General features: G+C 51.0%; 1 protein-coding gene across 1 annotated transcript in view; it reads left to right on the forward strand.

Annotated features, from left to right (window-relative positions):
• The window catches only part of PPFIA3 (PPFI scaffold protein A3), a 963,828-nt gene that overhangs the window by 857,215 nt on the left and 82,143 nt on the right, over positions 1–24,470 (forward strand). The window contains exon 29 of the mRNA XM_078655169.1: positions 8,213–8,384. Coding sequence (XP_078511295.1) covers positions 8,213–8,384 — 172 coding nt within the window. The remainder of the gene's footprint in view (positions 1–8,212; positions 8,385–24,470) is intronic.

Genomic DNA, 24,470 nt, shown 5'->3' on the forward strand with positions numbered 1-24,470 from the left:
CAGAAACTAATCCCTTCTTGTGAATTCGAGAAAGTTTCTAGTGACCTCTGAGCTAGCTGGCACTCACAATTAAGTTTAATATATTCGGTAGAGACCTAGTCGACCTCAGTCCTACGTCTAAACTACAGGATATATTATTCCAACGCGCAGAGCCTATTGGTAATATAGGAACTACACTACACCATGACTCTACAGACTATGAAGCTGGTCATAACCTCAAACCGAAGTCCCGGCAGGAGCGCCGGATGAAATTGCTGTCGGCCCGCTTGTCCAGGTCGGTGTCGTCCCAGCATCTGTCCCCTACCTTGGAGTCCAGGAACCGCTGATTCCAATGGAGGCATCGCCCTACGCCATGGCCCCAAGGGCATTGCTCGCCAGCTGGTAGGTCCTGTAGCTTGTCTCCGAAGTCTTGTCCTCATTCGCGGGTTCCCCTCGGGACGTGCGCCCCTGCCAGCCGCCACCCTACCCCCTGTTTCCCGGCATCGGGCGATTAGGGCCCAAATGACAACCTACGCTGCGACTCTACAGGCTTCTTTGGCCCCTCCTCCACCCCCTGAGACGTCCGCGGATCCCTTGCCTCGCACAGTGCCTTCCGCGGAGTCACCGGCGGCTCCGGCGCCGAAGGTTTCGGCCTCAGGTTGTAGGAAGGTGGTGACATCGAGGTGTAGTCCTTCGGGGCTCCACTCTTCATCCCGTGGCATCCCTGCCTCGCCACAAATCCCTACGGGGCTCCCTGTGGCATCGCAGGAGGTTGCCGGGACTCAGGGCTTGTCCCCGAGTTCCCCTTGGCCCTCTGAGAAGGCGCCTGCCTCACCGGAGGCTGAGCCGGGGCCGTTTCAGCACCGAAGGCTTTCCTCCCTGGCCCTGGTGGTGCTGCCGGTGGTAGCCGGGGCCTGGGGTGCTTTCCCGAGTCCCTCTCGATCCTCTTCGCGGGCGGCTGCCCCGAGTGAGGTCGAGCCTGCTCCGTTCCTTAACCGAACCGGCTCCGACCCCGCCCCTTTCTCCTAGGGAGCACATGGTGGAGGAGGTCACCTCGGCGCCGCCGATGCCCACTCCGGAGCCGGCACCTGTGGTGGACTCCACGGCGCCGTGCCGGCGTCAGGTCCTTGATTCGTCTCCTGAGGCTCCTTCTTCTCCGGAGGTTGGTCATCTTTTGGTCTCTTCCTCTCCAGAGACGGGACGCCGCACTGTTGCTTTTTCACCTGCGTCTCCCAGGGAGGGCTCCTCGCCGTCCCCACGGCCTAAATCCTCGGACCTTCTATTCCGCAGCTCGCGGTTGGTTCTTCCACCGGCTTCTCCGCCTTCCCCAGGGGCCCCTCGGGTCCCCCACTCGTACGGGGATCCCCCACCTTTCTGAGGCTGGCCACTTGCCCCTATAGCTGGACTTGGGGACAGACGGCTCGGTTTCCAGCTGTCGCCCATGGAGGGAATGCTTTCTCCCCTGCGGCGCCCTATGGAGTCCAGTGTTGCCTTTGTTCGGGCTATTTCCACGGCCGCTGGCATTTTGCGAATGGGTGAACCTGTCACCCCGTTCCCTACTGATAACCTCTTAAAAGTCCTCCTCCAGGGTTCTGCTGGACGGGAGCCGTTCCTTCCTTTTGAGGCGTCGCTCCACAATTCTCTTCTGGGGGCTTGGGGGCGTCCTGCCACGGGTGATCCGGTGCCTCAGCCGCTTCTGAATCGCCTCCGTCCTGGTCCGCACGATCCAGTCTGCCTTTCTTTCCACCCTTCTACTCAAGGCTCTCTTCTGCGGACTGCCTTTCAATCCTTGCCTGTGGTGTTGTTTCCTCCATCTCGGGAGGCCCGGTGGTTGGATTTATGGGGGCGTAACATCTTCGCTTCATCCAGTGCAGCCTTGCAGGCGCTCAACACTCTGTGTTGGCTAGGGCTACGCCCGGCCTGTTGGATTCTGTGGAATCCCTTCTTTCTCATGTCCCCCATGAGGGTGCCCGTGCTGGTCTGCGGCACCATGTGTTGGATGGTAGGGAGTTGGCCGCGTTTATTCTCCGTGATGCCTTGGATGTTGCTGATGCTCTCGGCCATGCTATGGCCACTTCTGTGGCTCTCTGTCGCCATGCTTGGCTGCAGGATGCTGTTTTTCCTGAGAATATTAGGGAGCGTCTGGTTGACATGCCCTTTGATGGGGTCCTTTTGTTTAACACTCAAGCGGACTCCACCATTCAGCGTCTCCTTGCGGGGCACCATCCTCCTCCCCCTTGGTAGTCTGGCTTGTTGATCCTCTGGGGCTTGATGGGAGGTGTTATCCCACCTGCTCCTGGACTCTAGTGTTTTGAGTGGCCCGTTTATATATTCTGTGTAGTTTGACGTGCCTTCGGGGTCCCTTGGTTGGCCCCTCTCTTCTGTTGGCTGCTGGTTCAGCCCTTTTCGCATGTGTATATTCTTGGCTGATTGCTAAGCCGTATGTGGTTCCTACCGCACGTCTTATGTCCTCTGATGCAGGATTTTTTCCTTAAGAGTGGTTCCCATGTTTTCTTTGGGACGTGTCATACCCTAAGTGGGGTACTTGTAGCTATTGTATAGCTCTGTTCTACGCTGGGAGGGTGTGGACTCCTCTTGTGGGCCCCTTGCTTTTCCTGGCGTTGCTGTATACCGCTGATGCGGTTCTTTGTTCTTTGTCGGGGGGTAGCTTGCGCTTTGACTTGGCGTTGTGCTGTGGTGTTTCCACCCTTTTTGTCCGGCGTTTTGGCCTGATCCTCTGTCTGGTGTTCCAGGGGGATAGGATTTCCTCGTATTTTCCTGGGTTCTGGTAAACTGCTTTTGTCCATCCTACGTATTTCTCCTCCTCTTCGGGCTGGTTCCACTTCTTTCGTGGGTCGGTTTATGTCCAGAACGATCTCTCTTTAGGTGTTGTTCTGGGTTTCCCTGGCCTTTGCCTTCGTCTTGCGCTCGGCTCGGTCTGGGCGTTCTTTCTGGTCCATGGCCTTGGAGCCTTGGGGTGGGCCCTTGTGCTCCTACCTCTTGCTCTGCTGGAGCCTTGCGCGACTACGTCTTTCTTCTCACGCCTGCCTTTCTTGACTGTGGAGCCGTTACTGCCTTGTCTGCTGACTTGGGGCTGTGGCCGGCTCAACTGTCCCTTTCACTGTGTGTGTATATTTTCCTGTGAAGGGCTTGCCTCCACTTCTACCTCTTCTCCATTGAGTTTTGGGGTGCTTCTTTTCTTCCTCGGTACTCCTCTACTGTGTCTGTCCCTCTGGGGCTTTCTGGTGGATATTCTTGGTACCTTGCCTGGGCATGAGGGTGTCTTGGCCTCCCCTCGTCCTTGGTTCCTTCTGCTTCGTGGGGGGCTGAATCGCCCTCCTTGTCCCCATTACACGTCCCCTGCTGGGGCCCTGTGTTCCTTCCTACTGGGAGGTTCTCTCGCAGGCCCTCCTCCCTTCTGGGTACAGCTAGGGTATCGATTCTACGTTAAGGAATCTGTGGCTAGTAGGCTCTATCAGATGTACGAGTTACCTTCGAAAACGGTGTATCTGGTAGAGAAGATTCTAGTAGCATATTCCTTCACGACCCGCCCTTACTCCCCATTCTGCGAGGCCCTCCAGCTTGGTCTTCTGCACTCGCCTGCCTCTGGGTGGTTTGGTCTTCTGCGCGTGCCTTCTCTCACCTCCTCCATAGTGGGATGCTTAGTTTCGTTTGTTTGATTCACTTCTTCCTTTCTGGTGATTGGTTGCTGATTTCATGGGTACTTCTGTGTCCCTACACCCTGGTCCAGTGTGGGGTCTTCTTGTGCCCTTCTTCCTTTTCATTGCTTGAACTTCCGACTCCTCTGCAGTCCTCGGAGTTGGGGTCTCTTGGCTGTGCCTCGGACCTCAGCTCCTTACAGGAGATGCCCTCTACTTGCTGGTGTTGTCTTGGGGTAAACTGTTGTTACTCTTCTATTCTGTTTCTGGTCTGTGGTTGCAGGCCTCTTTGTCTGCTGTGACAGTTTTCACATGCTTTCTGTCCCCAGGGAGGCAGTCATATTTGCTTGCAGGGTTGCTCCGCAGTAACTGTGCTCTGCTCCTTCCTTCTGTGTCTTTTGGTGGTATAGTGTCTGGCACTCCTCCGGATGGTGCTGTTCCTCACCATTCGTTTCTTTCCTTTTGTGTTTGACTGATTTTTTCGCACACTGTTCCCATATTTTCACATTTTTTGTGTGATGGCTCCGCGTTGTGGCGCTGAAAAGTTCTCAGAAGAAAACTGACGGTGCGCCGGGGTGGGGCTTATATGACCCTGCTGACATCACGCCCGCGGACTAAATCAGGGCGGAGTCACGTGGTACCACCCCCCGGCGCACAGAGATGCTGTGGCAAAGAACATTTTTCCGGATCCAGTCTCACGCTTGGGGATAATTCTACGTTAAGGAATCTGTGGCTAGAATCGTCTCTACCAGATACACTGTCACCGAAGGTAAAGTAACTCTTACATGTTGAACAACAGGCCATAGAGGTGGTGCTTCTGAAGCAAAGGGGCACATGGTTCTATTCACATAACCTCTTGGTCTGCAAGAAGAACCGAGGGCTGAGATGCATTCTATATTATTGCCTTCTGAACTTGTTATTCAATAGGAAAAGTTCAAGATTCTCTTCTTGAGGCAAGTCTTTCTCGCCCTGAATGTACTTGTTGATGTTACTGAATCTTCTGGGACAGCTATTTACATCTTTCAATTTTTATACCCAACTGGCATTAAGGTTTGTGGTGGGATCCCAGCATTACCAGTGCACTTTCCCACTAGTCAGAATGATAGCTGCTTCAAATGTTTTTGAAATAGAGTTGGCAGTTGTTGTTTTACTGCATTAGTCAAGAGTCCATGTACTTCCGTGCTTGGACAACTGGGTAGTGAAAGCAAAGTGCCCTCCGCTGGTTGAGCAACACTTTCAGCAAATGATAACTCTCCTCCACGACAAACTTTCCTATCAACGTCCAGAAGCCCCACTTCTCTCATACAAAGAGGTGGTAATGGACATTTTAGGAATAAAGACCTTTCCTCCTTTTTGTAGGGTTGCAGATTTTTGCGAAATTATTGAGTTTTTTGATTTATGCTTGCATCCCATTTGCATAGGTCTTACAATGCAAGATGGAGTTAACCATCAGAGTCACTGAAACACTGTGTGGACTTAATTAGATCCACTACTGCTATTTATATTGTTCAGTGAATTGAGGGGAAACAACTTAAACTTTGTTCCTTGATAAAATTAGCAGGGCGATATTACGAGGTATGATTGAGGAATGAGCGTTATGATTGTGAACACATACTTCAGATAGTATTAAAATAAAATAAAAGAGTGCAGGATAAAGTTTCTATATATTTTGTATATTTTTATTTCTTGCCATTTGTCCATAACGGATGTGAATGTATGTTTATATTCAATGTCATGCTAATTTTTATTTGAAAAATAAATTGATATATTTTGCTGAAATGTATTTGTGATGACTATTTGACATTTCACTTTAATACACAGCTTTTTGCTTTTATTGATTCTCTGTCCTTCTGTAAACATAAAAATACAGTGGCTACTTAGCATATCCTGTTGGTATGATCATTTACCAAGAAGGCGTTTTTATTTGTTTATTTAACCATGTCCTTTGGTTTTGAGTGTCACTCTGTATACTGGCGTCTGCATAGCCAGATGGCAGATTAGGGGCCTCCAGTGCTGCCTGAGATAGCAGATAATGTATTGATCCACCATACTCTGGCAAATCTACCATTTTCGTGGGTCACCCTTTCAGTGTTATGATTGCTCAGGCTGCAGTGCTCACCAGCATCTCCTCACTGGACTGGGATGCCTACCTGGGTGACATGCAGGGCCTGAGGTCCAAAAGGGAGCAGTGCCTACACATATTTGTGCTGGAGCTTTGGGTGGTTTACCTTACTATGTAAGCATTTCTGCTATCTCAGAGAAAACTCCAGATTCTGTTAGACCACACAACACTATATTATCACACTATGTCAATAGACAGGGAAGTGTGTGGTCGTGGGCCCTATTTTGGGATGCTCGTAGAAATGGGCACAGCAGTTCTCCTGCTCGGCTCCTTCACTGCAACAGCAGATGCTGTTGGTCACTTCTCACTGGAGAGCCACACATGGGAGCTAATCTTCTTTAAAGTGAGGTTTTCACTTGTGGATCTTTTCTTTTTGAATGGTTTGCTGGAGGATGCCTTCAGATTCAACGGGCGTCAGGTTACCTGGTATCAGGGCCTCATATACACTTTCGGATGATCGCTCTTCTTTCCGAAATAATGCACAAAGTGGAGGAAGGTCGAGAACTGATCAGACGGGGCACAGAAGATCTGGTACACTGATCTGTTTCCACTCCACACTCTGCCGCTCTTTCCTCGCTTATGAAGAGCGAACCAGGGGCGGCTCCTCCATTAAGTTGGAGGAGCATCGTCCCACAAAAAAATTGACCCCAAAGATGGAAAAATAGAATGGTAATAAAGTTAATTTATTACCATTTTATTTTTCATACCAAGTCTCGAACCGAGCGTCAGGACAAGGGGGCAGGGCTTTCTGATTTCTGCTGCTGCTAGTCAGGCAGCAGCAGAAAGCAGTGATAGGCAGGGCTCTTTGGTTTAAAGAGCGCATGTCTTTTTTGCTGGATGTCTTGCGACGGACTGCCAGACATGCACAGTTTAAACCTCTCTAACCCAGCTGTCTTAAGATAGCTGGGTTAGAGACAGCAAAGGGCTCCCGTGCCCTTAGTAGTGGCAAGAGAGGTCGCTCCCTCCAATTCTTGCACCTTTCATCATCTTGGCGACCAGGAAACCTAAATTGTGAACATTAGAAGCTGAAACAATTTCCTTCAGTGCTGGGAGTCAGAAGGCCTCAAACCTTTTAAATCTCGCTTTTCTGATGTCTTGTGTTTTGTATTGGCCCTTGCACAGCAGGGTCTTGCAGTGGCTTCAGTTAAGGGCCATTTGGTGGCCATGAATGGCCTCAAGTGTCTGCCTGGTCAGAGACACATCTGCCTAGTCAACCTTCCCTGTTTAGATAGCTACTAGTGGTGCGTTTTCTGAAAACTTTGCTTTACTTTTTTAAACCTGCTCTGTTTATTGGTCTTCAGATGGATTTTAATCTCAAATAGATTTTCTTGGTGGCATTCCTGTTCGAGCCAATGAATGCATTGTTGCCCAGTTTGCCTTCTTACCCTGAAGACAAATTTGTTGGTGGCAATAACTTCACTGGGTTAGAGAATTCAGTAGTTTTTCTATCTTTCACAATTTTCTTCCTGAGTAAATTGGTTATCCACATTGATTTCTGAATTTCATATTGTTCAGTCATTTAAACTTGCATTCATATTTTCTCCTTCACATTTATCCAAAGAAGAAGCTACTGCATAGACAAGACCCCAGACGATTAGTAGTGTCTTCCTAGATCAACCACACTTGTCAGAACATACTCAAAGATCAGCTCTTTGTGATCTTCACTGGAGCTAAGAAGGTCCCCATTGCCCAATTTCGCACTGCTGGACAAATCCACAAAATTAAAAAAAAAAATTAAAAAGGCGTTCTATCAAGCAATCTTCTTGCACAAAGAGACTGTAACTTGATTTGGTCTTAGAAATCAAATGTTTTATCATAGGTAGATATGATGCAGCAATCTGGTTTTCTATACTACTGCTAGAGCTTATGTAGCTTCACAGCTGCTACTGATGCACAATATGTCACCTTTGATTTGCTTTTACTTAAATGGAAGAACATTACTCATTTAGAAATAGTGTCTCATCATTAAGTTTATTTGCTGTAACTTAATTTAGATTTATATAATTTTCACTCAGAATAAATGTATTTAGTTACAAATGTAGGCTAGAAAACAAGTGTGCATGAAAGTACCGGTCGGATTTACAGGACAGCACAATATTACAGTTTAGGTACATTAACAGGGTGGACAGTCAACAATAATATCATACTTTTAAAAACAAGATCTACAACCAGTTACCCTTGGCAATCCTTTTTTTAATCATTGCCCAGATTGTCAAATGGATGTATAATTTGAGCTATTATGTTTAGTATGTGGCAAACATTTAAAGATTAGCATCTTGCAGTATACATCAGTTCATTTGTAACTAACTGTCCTGTGACGGTCCTTTGACTCCTTCAATTTGCTCAGGAGATCTAGGATTTGTCTCGGGCCAGATGTGAGATATTAGATATGCATAGACCTGCTACACATCATGTTGAGTGTGTGACATACCTGTTTATTTGTGTTATGCAGGAGAGCACCAAGACCTTCAGCCGCTCACCTTCCTGGAGGAAGATGTTCAGAGAGAAGGATCTGAGGGGAGTGAGTCCAGATTCTGCTGAAATGCTGCCAGCCAACTTCCGCACTGCATCTGTGTCCTCCATTACCTCACCTGTGGTGCAGCTACGCAAGATGCAATCTGAGGGTAATAATAACACTGAATTTACACAGCGTGCTTGCAAAATGATTAACAGGACATTGAAATCAGGGCATCGAATTTTAACGTAACAACAACACTAAAGACACTGTGTTGTTTCGAGAAAATGGGATATCAGAAGTACAACAAAACACACAAGATGATGGACAGAATGTTACACATTGGCAAAACATTCACCCCCTGTCACAGATCTGGGTTTAATCCATCGTTGTTTTGCTCACCACGCCACCCCAGTTCAGACGTGGCCATATGCAAATCAGTCTTGACCCTGTGCCTCATGGGAACAGTCCAGCCCGAACTCCCAAGCCATGTCTTCCCTGGACCGTAATCAAGCATCCTAGGACCAGTTTCCGGCTATCAGGCCTCATCAGCCAGGATAGCTTAACTCCAGTGGCGTACTGAGCACGGGACCCACGTCTGGGCATACCCTTCCCACATTCTGCGAACAGCAAAACCCACAAGATGATGGACGGAATGTTGCACATTGGCAAAACATTCACCCCCAGTCACAGATCTGGGTATAATCCATCGTTATTTTGCTTACCACGTCACCCCAGTTCAGACATGGCCATATGCAAATCAGTCTTGACCCTGTGCCTCATGGGAACAGTCCAGCCTGAACTGCCAAGCCATGTCTTCCCTGGACCGTAATCAAGCATCCTAGGACCGGTTTCTGGCTATCAGCCGTAATCAGCCAGGATAGCTTGACTCCAGTGGCGTAGTGAGCACGGGACCCACTTCTGGGCAAACCCTTCCCACATAGGGCGTACAGCAAAACACACAAGATGATGGACGGAATGTTGCGCATTGGCAAAACATTCACCCCCATTCAAAGATCTGGGTTTAATCAATCGTTATTTTGCTCACCACGCCACCCCAGTTCAGACATGGCTGGGGGTGAATGTTTGACAATGTTCAGCATCCCGGCCATCATCTTCTTTTTGTGTTGCATTTTCACCCTGAGTGGGAAGGGTGAAAATGCACGTGGGTCCCGTGCTCACTACGCCACTGGAGTCAAGCTATCCTGGCTGATGAGGGCTGAAAGCCGGAAACCGGTCCTAGGATGCTTGATTCCGGTCCAGGGAAGACATATTATTATATTATAAGGAGATTTATAGCGCGCACTGCTACTCAGGAGTATACTGGCGCGGAGTGAGGTCAATGACAGAAGGAACAAAAATTTAGACAGATTGCTTAAACAGATGTGTTTTAAGAAGTTTTTTGAAGGTGGCTAATTCTTTAGTGTGTCGGAGAAGATCAGACAGGACATTCCACATGGTGGTTGCCTTGACCACAAAAGATTGTCCCCCAAGTCGGGAGCGACGAAACCTGGGAATTTACAGCCGTCTTTGGGAGGCGGAGCGAAGGGAGCGGCTGGGAAAGTAAAATGCAAACCTAGAGCTCAGATAGGATGGACATGGACCGTGGAGAGCCTTATGAGTCAGGGTCAGAGTTTTAAAGCGCACTCGCTGGACCACCGGAAGCCAGTGCAGGTTGTTGAGCTGCTTGCGAACACTCGTTCTCCTGGAGATATTACACAGGAGACTGACAGCTGCATTCTGGATAACCTGCAACTTCCCCAGGAGATACCCAGGGATGCCGATGTACAGGGCATTAGCATAGTCCAGGCGTGCCAGGATAAGAGCCCTGACCACGGTCTCCCTGGCAGAGCGGGGGAGCAGAGGAAAGAACCTCCTTAGGGTTTTAAGCGTGCCGAAGCACGTCCCTGAAAGGCGCTTAATCTGCTCATGGAAGCTGAGATCCGCTTCAAACCACATTCCCAGGTTCTTGGCGCCACAGCAATCGTCACTGGGGCAAGGGAACCCTGCGGGCCAGAGGGATTCTCTGAATGCAGGAGGGAATTGTCCGTAAAGAAGAATCTCAGATTTGTCCTCCTTGCATTTGAGGCTTGCCTGGGCCAACCATGCAAATACAGAAGACAGGCAACACTGAGCCACACCAGTTTGGAGATCCGCGCCCTTCCAGGTGAAGATAAGCTGGGTGTCATCGGCATAAGCCATAAATTTGGCACCCAGCTTCTCTGCCAGATAGATCAGGGGGGTAAGGTATACATTAAAGAGCAGGGGGCTCAGTGTTGACCCCTGGGGAACCCCAGTGGCAACTGGACTGGAGGCGAGGAAAAAGGAGGCATCCACACCTGTTGGGAGCAGTTGTCCAAGAAGGACCTGACCCAAGCCAAGGCCATATCAGTGATGCCGATGTCAGATAGCCTGGAGAGGAGCTGTAGATGGGGTACCTTGTCAAACGCGGCAGAGAGGTCCAACAAAATCAGAGCCGCTCTGCCGCCCGTGTCCAGGCACCCCCTAATAGCCTCCGTGATCTCCACCAGCGCTGTCTCAGTGCTAAAGGATGTCCGGAAGCCGTATTGGGCTGGGTACAGAGCACCGGAAGATTCGACAAAGTTCTCCAGCTGTTTGAAGGCCACTTTTTTACATACCTTGGCTAAGGCCGGAAGAAGGGAAATGGGGCGGTAATTGGACAGAAGAGAGGGATCTGCCGAGGGCTTCTTAATGAGGGGGAGGAGTTTGGCATGTTTCCATTGCTGCGGCACTCTGCCCGATTGAAGAGAGTCATTCACAAGTGCCCCAACAGCGGGAGAAATTATCTCCGCCACCCCTCTCAGAACCCTCGCTGGACAAGGATCCGCCGGAGAGCCTGATTTTAGAGATTTCTGAATGGCTAAAACATCCTTACCCTCCGCCAAAGAAAAGTGTGAGAATATTTGGCTAGGAGAGATGATATTGCTGATAGGCGGTAGGGCAGGAGCGCTTTGGATAGGGAGTGAACATCTTAGACTGGCCTGGATGTTATGGATCTTATTGGCAAAGAAAGAGGATAACTCCTCGCACCATTGGGATGAAATGGGCGGGGTGGAAAGTTCCGCGAGCTGCGACATAAAGCTACGGACAATGGCAAAGATTTCTTTGCTGTTGTTATTGGCTTTTGCTATTCTGTCGGCAAAGAAGTTCCCCTTGGCCTCTTTAATAGTAGCATAATATTCTCTCTGAGCAGAGCGGAGTGCAGCCTTAGCCCGGGGACAGTACTTCACGCGCCAATCCCGTTCTAATTTCTTGCATCCCTTCTTCAAAGTTTTTAGGTGGTCCGTGAACCATGGTTTCGAAGGAGAGCCTCGCGAACGACAGCTCGCTGAGGATTGTGGAAGAGAGATAATAGTCTGGCTAATCCAGTCTGAAAAGCTTTCCACAGCTCCCTCGAGATCAGAAGCTTTGGCAGGGAGTGAATGAGACAGCGCTCTGGCCAAAGCGGGGATATTAATCTTTTTTGCGGGGGGACCGAGGGCCTCCCAACGCCAGAAGCCGCGCTGGCTAAGTCCCACGAAAAACAGATCAAATAATGGTCAAACCAAGTGACCGGCTGCGGATCCCGCATGTTAAGCTTAAAATTAGAGCATATTAGGTCCAACAAATGACCACATTTATGAGTGGATTCAGGAACTTGCTGCACCAAGTTGGTCAGAGTGCAAATCTCTAATAGATCCCTGGTCCCTGGGGCCAACGGATTCTCGAAATGTATGTTAAAATCGCCTAACATCAGGAATTTGGAAAACCTAATTGCTCGCGAGGTTATAACCTCCTCGAGGGATTTCATAAAAGTGCCCTGCGGGCCAGGGGGGCGATAAACCAAGGCCCCACCCAAAGTAAAGTGAGGGGAGATGGTCAGTGAAAATTCCAGGACCTCGCCTTCCAGGATTTCCGCAGTGAACTCCATAGAGAGCGTCCACCCTTCTCTGAAGATAAAGGCCGTGCCACCACCTCTTCCCACCATGCGATCAGACCGGCAGATCTTGTAGCCCCGTGGTATGGCTAATTCGACCACCGGAGCACAGGAGGAATTCAGCCAAGTCTCCGCAATGAACAGAAGATCCAATTGTTCATCCACGATCAGCTCATGTACATCCGCGGCATGCTTTACCAGTGACCGAGCATTGATAAGAGCTGTGCGGATGTTAGCGTTGCAGGCCAGGGGGCCTGGCAGTTCAGTCTGGACTGTTCCCAAGAGGCACAGGGTCAAGACTGATTTGCATATGGCTATGTCTGAACTGGGGTGGCGTGGTGAGCAAAATAACGATGAATTAAACACAGATCTGTGACTGGGGGTGAATGTTTGACAATGTTCAGCATTCCGTCCATCATCTTTTTGTGTTTGTGTTGCAATATCAGTAGTACAGCCACATAACGAAATAGCAGCGAATGGAAACATGAGCACTAGAGATTTTGAACCTCCACCAAAAAGCGTTGCTGTAGTCCACTTGCTAGTACCATATAAATATAGGCTTTGGTGACAGGTGAAGCAGGAGAACTGACAGTAGACAGAAACGGGTAACATGGCACAAGTGCTACAACACTTCAGAAACAGAGCTGGAGGCATGTAGACACAGGTGCTTTGGGGGAAAGGGAGGAACGCTGGCTACGCACACCATGTTACCACAGACACTACTGCAAACACGTATTTGTAAATATGATAAAGAGGCAGCTAGCCCAGCAGCACTGAAGACACTAGGGGACCAGAATTGCTGCTGAAACAAATCACTGCAGCACTGCTGATACAGGCAAGTGCACTCAATGTCATGAAGAGTGATTGGGCAATATCAATTTCATGACAGCACTGTATCATCCAAACCAGCTCTTCATGGTGATCTTGTTATGTAACTGGTTACTCTGATGGCATCCTTCCTTTTCCAGTGGTCTCAAGGAAGGCTTCGGTTGCAATATAGTTTAAAGCAGCTGTTCTTAAACGTTTAATTTCTGTGGACCCCCACTGAATTATTACTGGAATCTAGGGAACCCCCATTGAGTATTTTATTGGAAGGTGGGGATCCCCAACTCAAGCAAAATCTATGATTGAACCTCACAACAATACCAGAAAATATAAAAATCTGAAAGAGACACAATAGTGATAGAATATTTACCTTAGAATATCCCCAGGTGTCAGACTGGATCCGGAAAGTTTTTCGTCAGCAGTACCCCTGCGCGTCAGTAGTTGGTGTTGTGCGGCTCGCGTCCGTCGCTGGCATCGTAAGCGCCGAGGTGACGTCACGGAGACTACTTAGGCGCCACCCATGCGCGCGGACGTCAGTTCTTTTTTTTCCGCGCTAGCAAGCGCAGATCTGGTTAGAGCACGTACCCTAGTCACTTTTTGACTAACTTTTTTGAGACTTTTTGTCTCTACTTCTCTTTGGAGTCTTTGACTCTTGGTGCCACGTAGGGATGCCTGGGTTTAAATCCTGCGGGGCGTGTCGCCGTACGATGTCAGTGGCCGACCCCCTTGGCGTCTCTACTGTCTGGAGCGCGACCATGACTCCCGGTCATGTGCCGACTGTCTGGCCATGGCTCCGAAGGCCTTGCAGGAGCAGTCCCGAAAGCTGCTGGAGGCCTGTCAGTCTTCTCCGTGCCGTTCAAGGTCCAGGGGTCGATCGAGGGACCGTCCACAGAGCCATCATCATTGCTCCTTGGGGTCGAAGTCTTCACACTCTTCGGGTAAGAGACGTCATAAGAAGAATTCAAAGAAGCGTTTACGCTCTCTGACGTCCCCCTGTCGGTCTCTGGACGCGGACGTGGGGGTCGAGGGTGCCTCCCCTGCGGCTCCGTTGAAGCCTGTGAGGCCCACGGCCTACCCACCTTATCCAGGTCCGTCGGCGGCTCCGGCCCAGGTGCAACATTTTCTTGCTGCCATGGATCGCCTTTTCAGGCCTCGGCCTCGCGTCGACACGCCTTCGGGCTAGCGGTCCCAGCTGAGGGCCCTCCCTTGCCGCCGGCTCCGCTGCTGGCGGCTCTTGCCCCGGCACCGCAAGGTCCTGCGTCGGCGGCCTGGCGCTTCCCGCGGCTCCGTTCCCGGCGCCGCAATGGGCTCCTTTCGTTCCAACTCCGTCCTTGCCCGGGTTTCCGGACAGTTTTGCTCCAGGTTGGGACCCTAATTGGGACATGGAGCCAGATCAACGTCGTTTCCGGCGCCATTGGACCATTTATATTCCTCTGTCCCTCCCCTGCAGCCGCAGCCTTTCCCACGGTCAGTGGAGGAGGGGGTTGATTGGGAGGGGTCAGATGACGCTCCTGCACGACAGTGCGAGTCGGAACAAGAGTGGGCGGAAGAGTCGGAGGATGCAGGTGGCCTTGACCTTGATGCGCTCTGAGCCTGATTTTCTTTCTCCTCCTGCTGTGGCTATGGAGGCGGGCGCCACATACACTGTGGTGCTCCGTAGAGCGGCTGAAGCTCTTGACATTGATCTGCCTACGGTAACTCTCAAAACTAACCTCCTCACTGAAGTCCTTCAGCCGGCGTCAAGCTCTAAGGAGCCTCTGCTACCGTTCAATGAGGCGTTAACTGATGTGTTGATGGGCACCTGGTCTAGACCAGCCACAGGAGTTCCCGTGGATAAGAACGTAGCCAGGCGCCATCGCCCGGCCCCAGGTGACCCTGCCTTTTTGACGAACCATCCAACTCCGGAGAGCCTGGTCATCTAAGCCTCCAACTCCCAAAGTTCATTCCCTACCGCCCCGCCGGACAAGGAATCTAAGAAGCTGGAACAGTTTGGCAAGAAACTGTTTTCCTCTGCCAGCTTGGGGCTGCAGTCGGTGAACACTGCATGCCTCTTGGGCCATTGCTCTCACGCTGTGTGGGACACTGTTGCATAGACACCGCCTCAGTGTCCGGAGGAGGTTCGGGCAGTGCTTTCCCAAGCTGTGTCTGAAGGGAAAGAGGCCGCAAAATTCTCCATCCGGTGTGGACTGGACACCACGGACTCACTGGGTAGGATACTTTCCACCACGGTGGCCCTCTGTCGCCACGCCTGGTTATGGTCCACGGGGTTCTCAGGGGATGTTCAGAGTTCCCTTATGAACATGCCTTTTGATGGTACCCGCCTGTTTGGCGACAGGGCAGATAGTGCGCTGGAGCGTTTCAAGGACTCCCGGGCTCCGTCCAAGTCATTGGGTCTTTCTAGCATGCGCCCGGTCTGCTTTTCGTGCTTTTCGTTCCTTTCATGGCCACGGAAGGGACGCCCCAACACGTTTGTTCAGCCAAAAGCCAGCGCAGAACCAACTTCAGCGCGGACGGGGTTTCCTCCGTGGTGGTACAGGGGGCCAGCGTGTGGGTCAGTCCACCTCCGCTCCAGCAGCATCCGCCTGAAAAACTTCCTAGTCTGAGCTTTGGGGTGCATCCCCACGCCGGTGGGAGGCAGGATTCGTTATCACCTCCCCCACTGGTGTTCTGTCACTTCGGACAGGTGGGTGCTGCAAATCGTCCAAAGGGGCTACTCCCTCCCCTTAGAGTCTGCCCCCCCCCCAGCCATGCCACCTCAGTTCCACCGCATGTCGGGGATCACTTTGCGCTTCTCCAACAGATGTCACGGCCCTCTTGGCCAAGGGGGGCATCGAGCGCATTCCTGGGCCAGAAGTAGGACGTGGTTGTTATTCCCACTAATTTCTGGTCCCCAAGAAGGAGAAAGGGGGCCAGCGCCCCATCTTGGACCTCAGGAACGTTAGTTGTTTCCTCCGGAAGGAGAAGTTCAAGATGTTGACTCTGGCTCAGGTCTTGGCTGCCCTCGATCCTGGAGACTAGATGGTAGCGTTGGACTTGCAGGACGCATATTTTCACATCCACATCCTGCCGGCCCAACGACGTTACCTGAGGTTCACGGTAGGCCAAGCGCATTTTCAGTTTGCCGTGCTCCCCTTCGTCCTTACCAATGCCCCTCGGGTGTTCACGAAAGTGATGGCGGTGGTCGCAGCTCATCTGCGCAGATCAGGGGTTCCAGTCTTCCCCTATCTCAACGACTGGCTGTTGAAGGCGGGCTCGCCCCAGACTGTCGTCTCCCACCTCCAGACTACGGCCGACCTCCTGCATTTGCTGGGGTTCTCCATCAACGTGCCAAAGTCGCACCTGAGTCCCTCTCAGAAGCTCCCCTTCATCAGAGCGGTTCCAGACTCGACGCAGTTTCCAGTTTATCCTCCCCAGCAGCGAGTACGGAATATTTAGGCTATGATTCCGATCTTTCAGCCACTATCCCGGGTTTCAGTCAGGATGACCCTCCGGCTCCTGGGCCTGATGGCCTCCTGCATCCTGCTAGTGCAACATGCCAGATGGCATATGTGGGCTCTGCAGTGGGACCTGAAGTCCCAGTGGGCACAGCATCAGGGCAACCTGTCCGATCATGTCCAGATCTCGGAGGGACCTGCGCGACAATTGCAGTGGTGGCTCACGAATCGTGATTGGGTCAATGGCGGATCCCTCTCCCTTCCCCAGCCGGAGCCCACAGTAGTGACAGACGCGTCCCTCCTGGGATGGGGGCAGCCACTTGAGAGAGGCGGAGATCAGGGGCCTCTGGTCTCAGGCAGAGTCGCGGCTCCTTATCAACCTTTTGGAGCCTCGGGCAATCCCACTTGCCCTGAAAGCTTTCCTTCCCTCTGTCCGGGGAAGTGTAGTGTAGGTGTTCACGGACAACACCACCGCCATGTGGTACTGCAACAAACAGGGCGGGTGTGGTTGTGGACCCTATGTCAGGAGGCTCTGCGCCTCTGGACGTGGCTAGAAAATCAAGCCATTACCTTGGTGGTTCAACACCTGGCAGGTTCTCTGAACGCCATTGCGGACAAACTCAGGCGTCGGTGTATGATGGATCATGAATGGTGTCTGAACTCGGATGTGGCACAAGGTCTCTTTCTGTAGTGGGGAGAGCCTTGGTTAGATCTATTCGCCACCGAAGGGAACGCGCAATGTCATCAGCTCTGCTTTTGAAATTTCCAAGGCGGCACTTGCTCGGCGTCGCTTTTTCGTCGCGAGTGGAGCTGCGGTCTATTGTACGCTTTTCCGCCTATACCACTTCTGCCCAGAGTGCTGAAGAAGATTCGGCGTGACCGGGCTCTAGTGAACCTTGTGGCTCCGGATTGGGCACGAAGATACTGAGATCCCGAGCTACTCAGCATGATGATCGATCCCCTGATCCGACTGCCTCTTTCGGGAGGATCTTCTGTCGCAGCAGCAGGGGATGGTCCTCCACCCGAACCTGTCCAGCCTCCACCTCCATGCATGGAGATTGAGCGGCGACAGTTGACAGCTTTCGACCTTCCTCCCGAAGTCTGTGATGTCATTCTGGCAGACAGGCGTCCCTCCACTAAGACGGTATACACCTGTGGCATGGTGCACAGCAAAGGCTGTGGATCCCATTTCTGCCCTTCTTTCTGAGGTCCTTCTGTTCCTTCTCTCTTTGGCCCAGCAGGGCTCTACTTTGGGCACTATCAAAGGTTATCTTTCGGCCATCTCCGCCTTTCTACGGCTTCCAGATCAGCCTTCTCTTTTTAAGTCTCCTGTTGTTAATCGCTTCCTCAAAGGCATTACACACTCCTGTGCCTTTTATAATGCCTCAATGGGACTTAAATCTTGTCTTGACTTATCTGATATGGGCTCCCTTTGAGCCCCTTCATAACTGTCCTCTCACTCTAAAGACGGCTTTCCTGGTAGCTATCACTTCTGCCAGAAGGGTGAGTGAGCTCCAGGCCCTTTCTTCTAAGCCTCCCTTCTTTTCTGTTCATCCGGACAAGGTGGTTTTAAGGACCCTTACTTCTTTCTTGCCAAAGGTTGTCACGCCCTTCCACATCGCCTACCTACTTTCCGCGTCTGCATCCTTCCAAGGAGAAAGAGAGGCTAGACCCAAAACGTGCGCTCTTGTTCTATCTGAAGCTCACACAACAGTTCTGGGTGGAATACCAGCTCTTTGTTTGCTACGAGGGCGCCAAAAAAGGTCGGGCTGTGCACAAACGAACCATCTCTCAGTGGGTCGTTCTGTGCATCAAAGCATACTACTCGTTGTCTAAGAAGGAGCCTTCTGTAGGGCTGCATGCCCACTCTACCAGGGCAACGGCAGCCACTACTCCTTGGGATGCGGCGTTCCCTTGCAGGACATTTGTCAGGCAGCCACATTGGCCTCGCTGCACACGTTTACCAAGCTTCATTGCCTTGACAGTCAAATCCAGAGAGACGGCTTCTTTGGCCGTTCTGCTCTCCGTGACTTTCTGGTGTAATCTTGTTAGCTGACCCACCTCCGGGGTTGGTATTGCTGGGGTATCTATTCTAAGGTAAGGAATCTATCACTAACATGTCTCTTTCAGATGCACAAGTTACTATTTGTGTAACAATATATCTGTAAGAGACATTAGTTAGTGATAGATTCCTTACCGCCCCGCCCATCCTCCCCGTTCTGCGAACTGATTTCCAGGGTTAAGGTCATCCCTTTCAGGGCCCTAGTCTCATGGCACCAGTGGTCAGTTTCTTGCATGGCTATGCATTCCTGGTGCGGAAAGTCGTGTACAGAACTGACTTCAGCATGCATGGGTGGCGCCTAAGTAGTCTCCGTGACGTCATCTCGGCGCTTATGACGCCAGCGACGGACGCGGAGCCGCACAACGCAACCTACCGACGCGCAGGTGTACTACTGACGAAAAACTTTCCGGATCCAGTCTGCCACCTGGGGATATTCTAAGGTAAGGAATCTATCACTAACTAATGTCTCATACAGATATATCGTTATATAAGTAGTAACTTGTGGAACAAGTATACACAAAGCAAATTCCCAAATAGTGAAATATTTCGTATAATTCACAGTCAAATAGAGAAAAATGTTTTCAATTTTTAATTTTGCTTATTTTTGTATTCATTTTGAGTGTGCTCTGGGTAGACCATTTGTTCTTTTTTTGTATAAACTTTATTAAGTTTAATGTATTCATTTTAATATTATTTAATTTTGTAAAACTGTCGCCAACCCCCTTAATAGGTCTTGCGGACCCCATGGGTCCTCGGACCATAGGTTTAGAATCACTGGTTTAAAGTGTCAGTGGAATGAGTCATACTGAAGCCTTTGTGACCCACTAATCGTTTTTAAATAGCTTTACAACAAGCATTCATAATGTTTAGATCCTCTGATTTTTCTAATGGTTCAACCATTCCAACCAGAAGTACTACAAGTGACCCTAAAGACAGACACTGAATTGTAGAACTTGTTTGAAAGATAATTTCATCATCTCATCTGGAGCATAAGTAAATCTATTCTTCGCAGAAACACCCTAAAATTGTTGGCTCTCTGTCTGGTAACATTTATTTTTGTGATGCATTTTCTTCCCCTGGTGCTGGCCCATTTAGTTAAAATTCTTATGACATTGTGAATCTTGATTTTTTCTATCCATGCGGGATTCACACCAGGAGTGTCTATTGGGAGTCTACATAACTGTGTCTGTAGGGTATTTTGCAAGATATATCCAAGTTTCAGAAATATCTGGCTGTAGTGATCAATATGAAGGCAGACACACTCAGGCCTCACGTCTGTCATTGATGAATCGGGTTTTAGCCAGTATTGGTTATGAAAAACGTTCGAAGTTGTGGGGAGGCCCAGTCTGTGTATCTTTCTCAGCAGTAGTTTAGATTGTGAATGCCCACTTTCACTCCCTGGAATTTCTATAATGGAGATTTCTGAAGGATGTATCTGATAGAGACTTCTAGTTACAGATTCCTTTCCTTTGAATTTCCCAGGTGTCAGGCTGGATCCGGAAAGTTTTTCTGAGCAGTATCCCATGCGTGCGACGTCTCATGTCGTCGATGAAGTCGGTAGCGTCGGTTATGATGTTGCAGTGACTACATAGGAGCAATCCAGGCGCGCGGACGTCAGTTCTTTTCTTTCCGCACCAGTTAAGCGACGATCCGGGAAGAGCTACCACTGCCAATTTCGGGCAGCCTTTTTTCTCGACTTTTGTCGAAATTTTTTGAAGACTTCGTCTATGAGGGATGTCGGGTAGGAATTACAACAACAAAAGGAACCGTAAGAGGACAATCTTTAACGGGGTCCAGTGTACGTGTCCGAGAGACTAGTCACAAAGCAATGTACAAAGTTCCCCAGGTGGGGTGATGGAAACTTATTGTGGACTGACCCACCTTTTTTAATTCACCACTCTTTCACGACTACACCCCTTTTTCTTCCCTCACACCCGCATGCACCATATGGCTGGAACAAAAGATCTCCGATGAAGAGCCCCTTTATGGGTGCCCGTCAGACATTGCAGCGCCAGTCTGACGAGGAGCAGAACCCATATGATGAAGCATGACATCTAGCTTGCTAGGTGTGTGAGGGTTTTAGTTCCAACAAGGGAAATTCCCCTTCTTTGGCTTTTTCTTTCCCTCTCTTTTCACGCTCCACTCGACATACTCTGGCTTTCCATCACCCCACCTGGGGAACTTTGTACATTGCTTTGTGACTAGTATGTCGGGTAGGAAGACAGGTTTTAAACCGTGCTGGACTTGTTCCCGCACAATGTTGGTCACTGATCTCCACCGCGTGTGTCTGTGGTGTCTTGAACGCGACCACAATTCGGAGTTGTGTTCAGACTGCCGGGCGATGGCTCCAAAGACCTTGAGGTATATGGCATTGAAGTTGCTCTCGGCCCGGCAGTCGACACCGTTAAGCGAGACTCCGAGGAGGTCACAATCCCGTTTGGCGAAGAGGAGGTTGCGGGATCACTCTCGGAGCCCTAAGTCCTCTTCCTCCCATTCGAGGTCATCTGGACACTCGGGGAAGAGGCACAAGAAAAAGAAAAAGTCCAAGCGGACTTCGACTTCACCTCAACTGGCGTCCGTCGTCGAGAAATATGACTAAGCAACTCCCTCCATTTCCAGGAGCCGGAGCGACTCCCGCTCAAATTAAGAATTTTTACAAGGCCATGCGCCGCCTATTTTTGCGGAACGACCCCGTTGGTGAGCCCTCGGGCCCGCAAGGTCGGATGGGGCCCCATTGGGTTCGACGTCGTCGGCTTCGGCCATGGCGCCGGTGGGGCTTGAGGGGTCCGATCTCGAATCCGGTTCGACGCTGGTCGTACCAGCGTGACCTTCCCAGACGTCGGTGCCAGCGTCGCCGCCGGCGGGTATCGGTGGCGCAGGCCCAATCCACATCCCCGATGACACGGAGCCGGAACGGCTTTGTTCGACGCCGATTCAGACGTCGACAGAACTCAGGGGTTCTATATTGTTGCCTGAGCACTTTGTGGACGTGCGAGGCTCAGGAGAGGAATGGGAGGAGTCTGGAGACCCTTTAGAGAACCAGGATGTCTCTGAGGAGACTATGGACTGGTTTGGGGAACTTGGGGAAGCCAGTGGTCTGGATACTTCCCCAGACACTGGCATACTCTCTCCAACTACAGTAGCTACGGGGGAGAGGGCACCTTATGCTATGGTTGTTAAGAGGGCAGCTGATGTCTTGGACTGAAGCTGCCCTCAGTGCAGGTCAGGACTACTCTCCTGAACAAAGTGCTTCAACCTGGGGCTCCCACCTCTGAACCCCTTTTGCCCTTTAATGAGGTACTTACTGACGTCCTACTAGGAACTAGGTCCAAACCTAGCACAGGGGCTCCTGTGAACAAGACAATTGCATTCCGCCGTCGCCCACCACCCAGCGACCCAAAGTACCTCAGTCAACACCCCACCCCAGAAGGTTTGGTGGTGCAGGCCTTTACTTCCCAGGGCTCATTCCCTTCCACCTCTCCAGATAGGGAATCCAAGAAACTGGACTCTTTGGGGAAGAAGTTGTTCTCGTCCTCCAGTCTGGCATTGCGGTTGGTGAATACTGCATGCTTATTGGGCCGTTTCTCCCACTCTGTTTGGGAGACGGTTGTGCAAGTGCTGCCACAAGTCCCGGAGGAGGCCCGGGCTGTGCTCTCCCAGGCTGTCAAGGACGGGAGAGATGCAGCAAAATTTACCATTCGGTATGGTTTGGATACGACCGATTCGCTGGGCAGGTCTATTTCATTGTCAGTGGCCTTGAGGCGCCACGCCTTGCTTCGTACAACTGGCTTCTTGGGGATGTCCAAGCCAATTGGATTGACATGCCGTATGATGGAACCTGCCTTTTTGGGGAAAAAGCTGACTCAGCCCTGGTCAGGTTCAAGGACTCTCGAGCTACGGCCAGATCCTTGGGCCTCTCCTCCACTCCTCGTGGCTAGTCTTCCTTTCGCCCCTTTCGTGGCTACGGAAGGGGTTTCCAGCCGCGTCAGCCCTATCCTAGCCACCGTCCCGCACAGACTTCCCAAGCCATGCATGGACGTGGATGCGGTGCAATCTGTCCTCGGAATGGAGGTCAGAAGTCGTCCACCACACTGCCCCCAGCAGCCGCAGCCTCCAAGCACCCCTAGGCTGATTCTCCAGAACCACACTACTCCAGTGGGTAGGAGAATTCATCATCATTTTCCCGCTGTAGATCTATAACAACAGACAAATAGGTCTTGTAGATCGTCCAGGAGGGCTATTCTCTTCCTTTCCTTTCCTTTCTTTTCCTCCTACTATTCTGTCAAGTCAGGAACGGCTGGCCGAGCATCACTTAAAACTGCTCCAAGAGGAAGCTACAGCTCTTTTGGCCAAAGGAGCTATAGAAAGGGTTCCAGTTTCAGAAGTAGGCAGTGGCTGGTATTCCAGCTACTTTCTGATTCCGAAGAAGAACAAGGGTCTTCGGCACATTTTGGATCTTCGGACCATCAATCTCTTCCTCAAAAAGTAGAAATTCAAAATGCTCACATTGGCTCAAGTCTTGTCTGCCTTAGACCAAGGAGACTGGATAGTAGCACTGGACCGCAGGATGCCAATTTTCAAGTTCCCATCCTGCCGGGCCACAGCTGTTTCCTACGGTTCAAGGTAGGCCACGAGCACTTTCAGTTTACCGTGCTCCCCTTCAGCCTTACCAGTGCCCCTTTGGTGTTCACCAAGGTGATGGCGGTGGTTGCGGCTCAACTTCGCAAGTTAGGGGTTTCAGTCTTACCCTACCTCGATGACTGGTTGTTGAAGGCGTCCTCGCCCCAGGCAGTGGTCTCCCACCTTCAGACTACGGCGGACTTCCTGCATTCGCTGGGCTTCTCTATAAACGTGCCGAAGTTACACCTGACTCCTTCTAAGACACTCACTTTCATCTGAGCTGTTCGGGACACAGTGCTGTTTCGGGCTTATCCTCCCGAGCAGCAAGTCCAGGATATTCAGGTTATGATTCCGATATTTCAGCCTCTATCCTGGAGTTCAGTGAGGTTGACTCTGAGGCTGTTGGGTCTCATGGCCTCCTGCATCCTGTTGGTAAGACATGCGAGATGGCGTATGCGGGCTCTGCAGTGGGACTTGACGTTCCAATGGGCACAGCATCAGGGAAATCGCAAGACATGGTTCAGATCTCGGAAGGAACTGCGAAGGATCTGCAGAGGTGATTAACGAACCAAGATTGGGTCGATGGCAGACCTCTCTCCCTTCTCCAACCGGATTTCACAATCGTGACAGATGCGTCACTTCTGGGATGGGGCGGCCACTTTGGAGAGATGGAGATCAGGGGTCACTGGTCTCCGGTGGAGACGGGGCTCCACAAAAACGTGTTGGAGCTCCGAGTGATTTGCTTGGCATTGAAAGCATTCCTTCCCTCTGTCAAGGGTAAGTTGGTGCAGGTGTACACGGACAACACCACCGCCATGTGGTACTGCAACAAGCAAGGCGGGGTGGTGTCATGAACCCTTTGTCGAGAGGCCCTGGGTCTCTGGACGTTGCTGGAACAGCAGGGCATAACCCTGGTGGTCCAACACCTGGCAGGTTCTCTGAACGCCATGGCAGACAATCTCAGCCGTCGATGCCTAGCAGATCACGAGTGGCATCTCCAGTCGGAGGTGGCGCAAGGTCTCTTTCTGCAGTGGGGAGAACCTTGGTTAGATTTGCTCGCCTCCAAAGAGAATGCACAATGTCAGCAGTACTGCGCGCTGGAGTTTCCGAGGCGGCTATCGCTCGGTGACGAGTTTCGTCGCGAGTGGAGCTCAGGCCTGTTGTGTGCCTTTCCCCCGATAACAATCCTGCCCAGGATTCTGAAGAAGATCAAGAGCGACGGGGCCCAAATCATCCTTCTGGTGCCGGACTGGGCAAGGAGAGTTTGGTATCAAGAGCTTCTGAGCATGAGTGTCGATCCTCCGATCAGGCTGCCTCTTCGGGAGGATCTTCTGTCGCAGCAGCAGGGGAGGGTTCTCTACCCGAACGTGTCAACTC

This window comes from Lissotriton helveticus, chromosome 7 (genome assembly GCF_964261635.1).
Source record: "Lissotriton helveticus chromosome 7, aLisHel1.1, whole genome shotgun sequence".
NCBI lineage: Eukaryota > Metazoa > Chordata > Amphibia > Caudata > Salamandridae > Lissotriton > Lissotriton helveticus.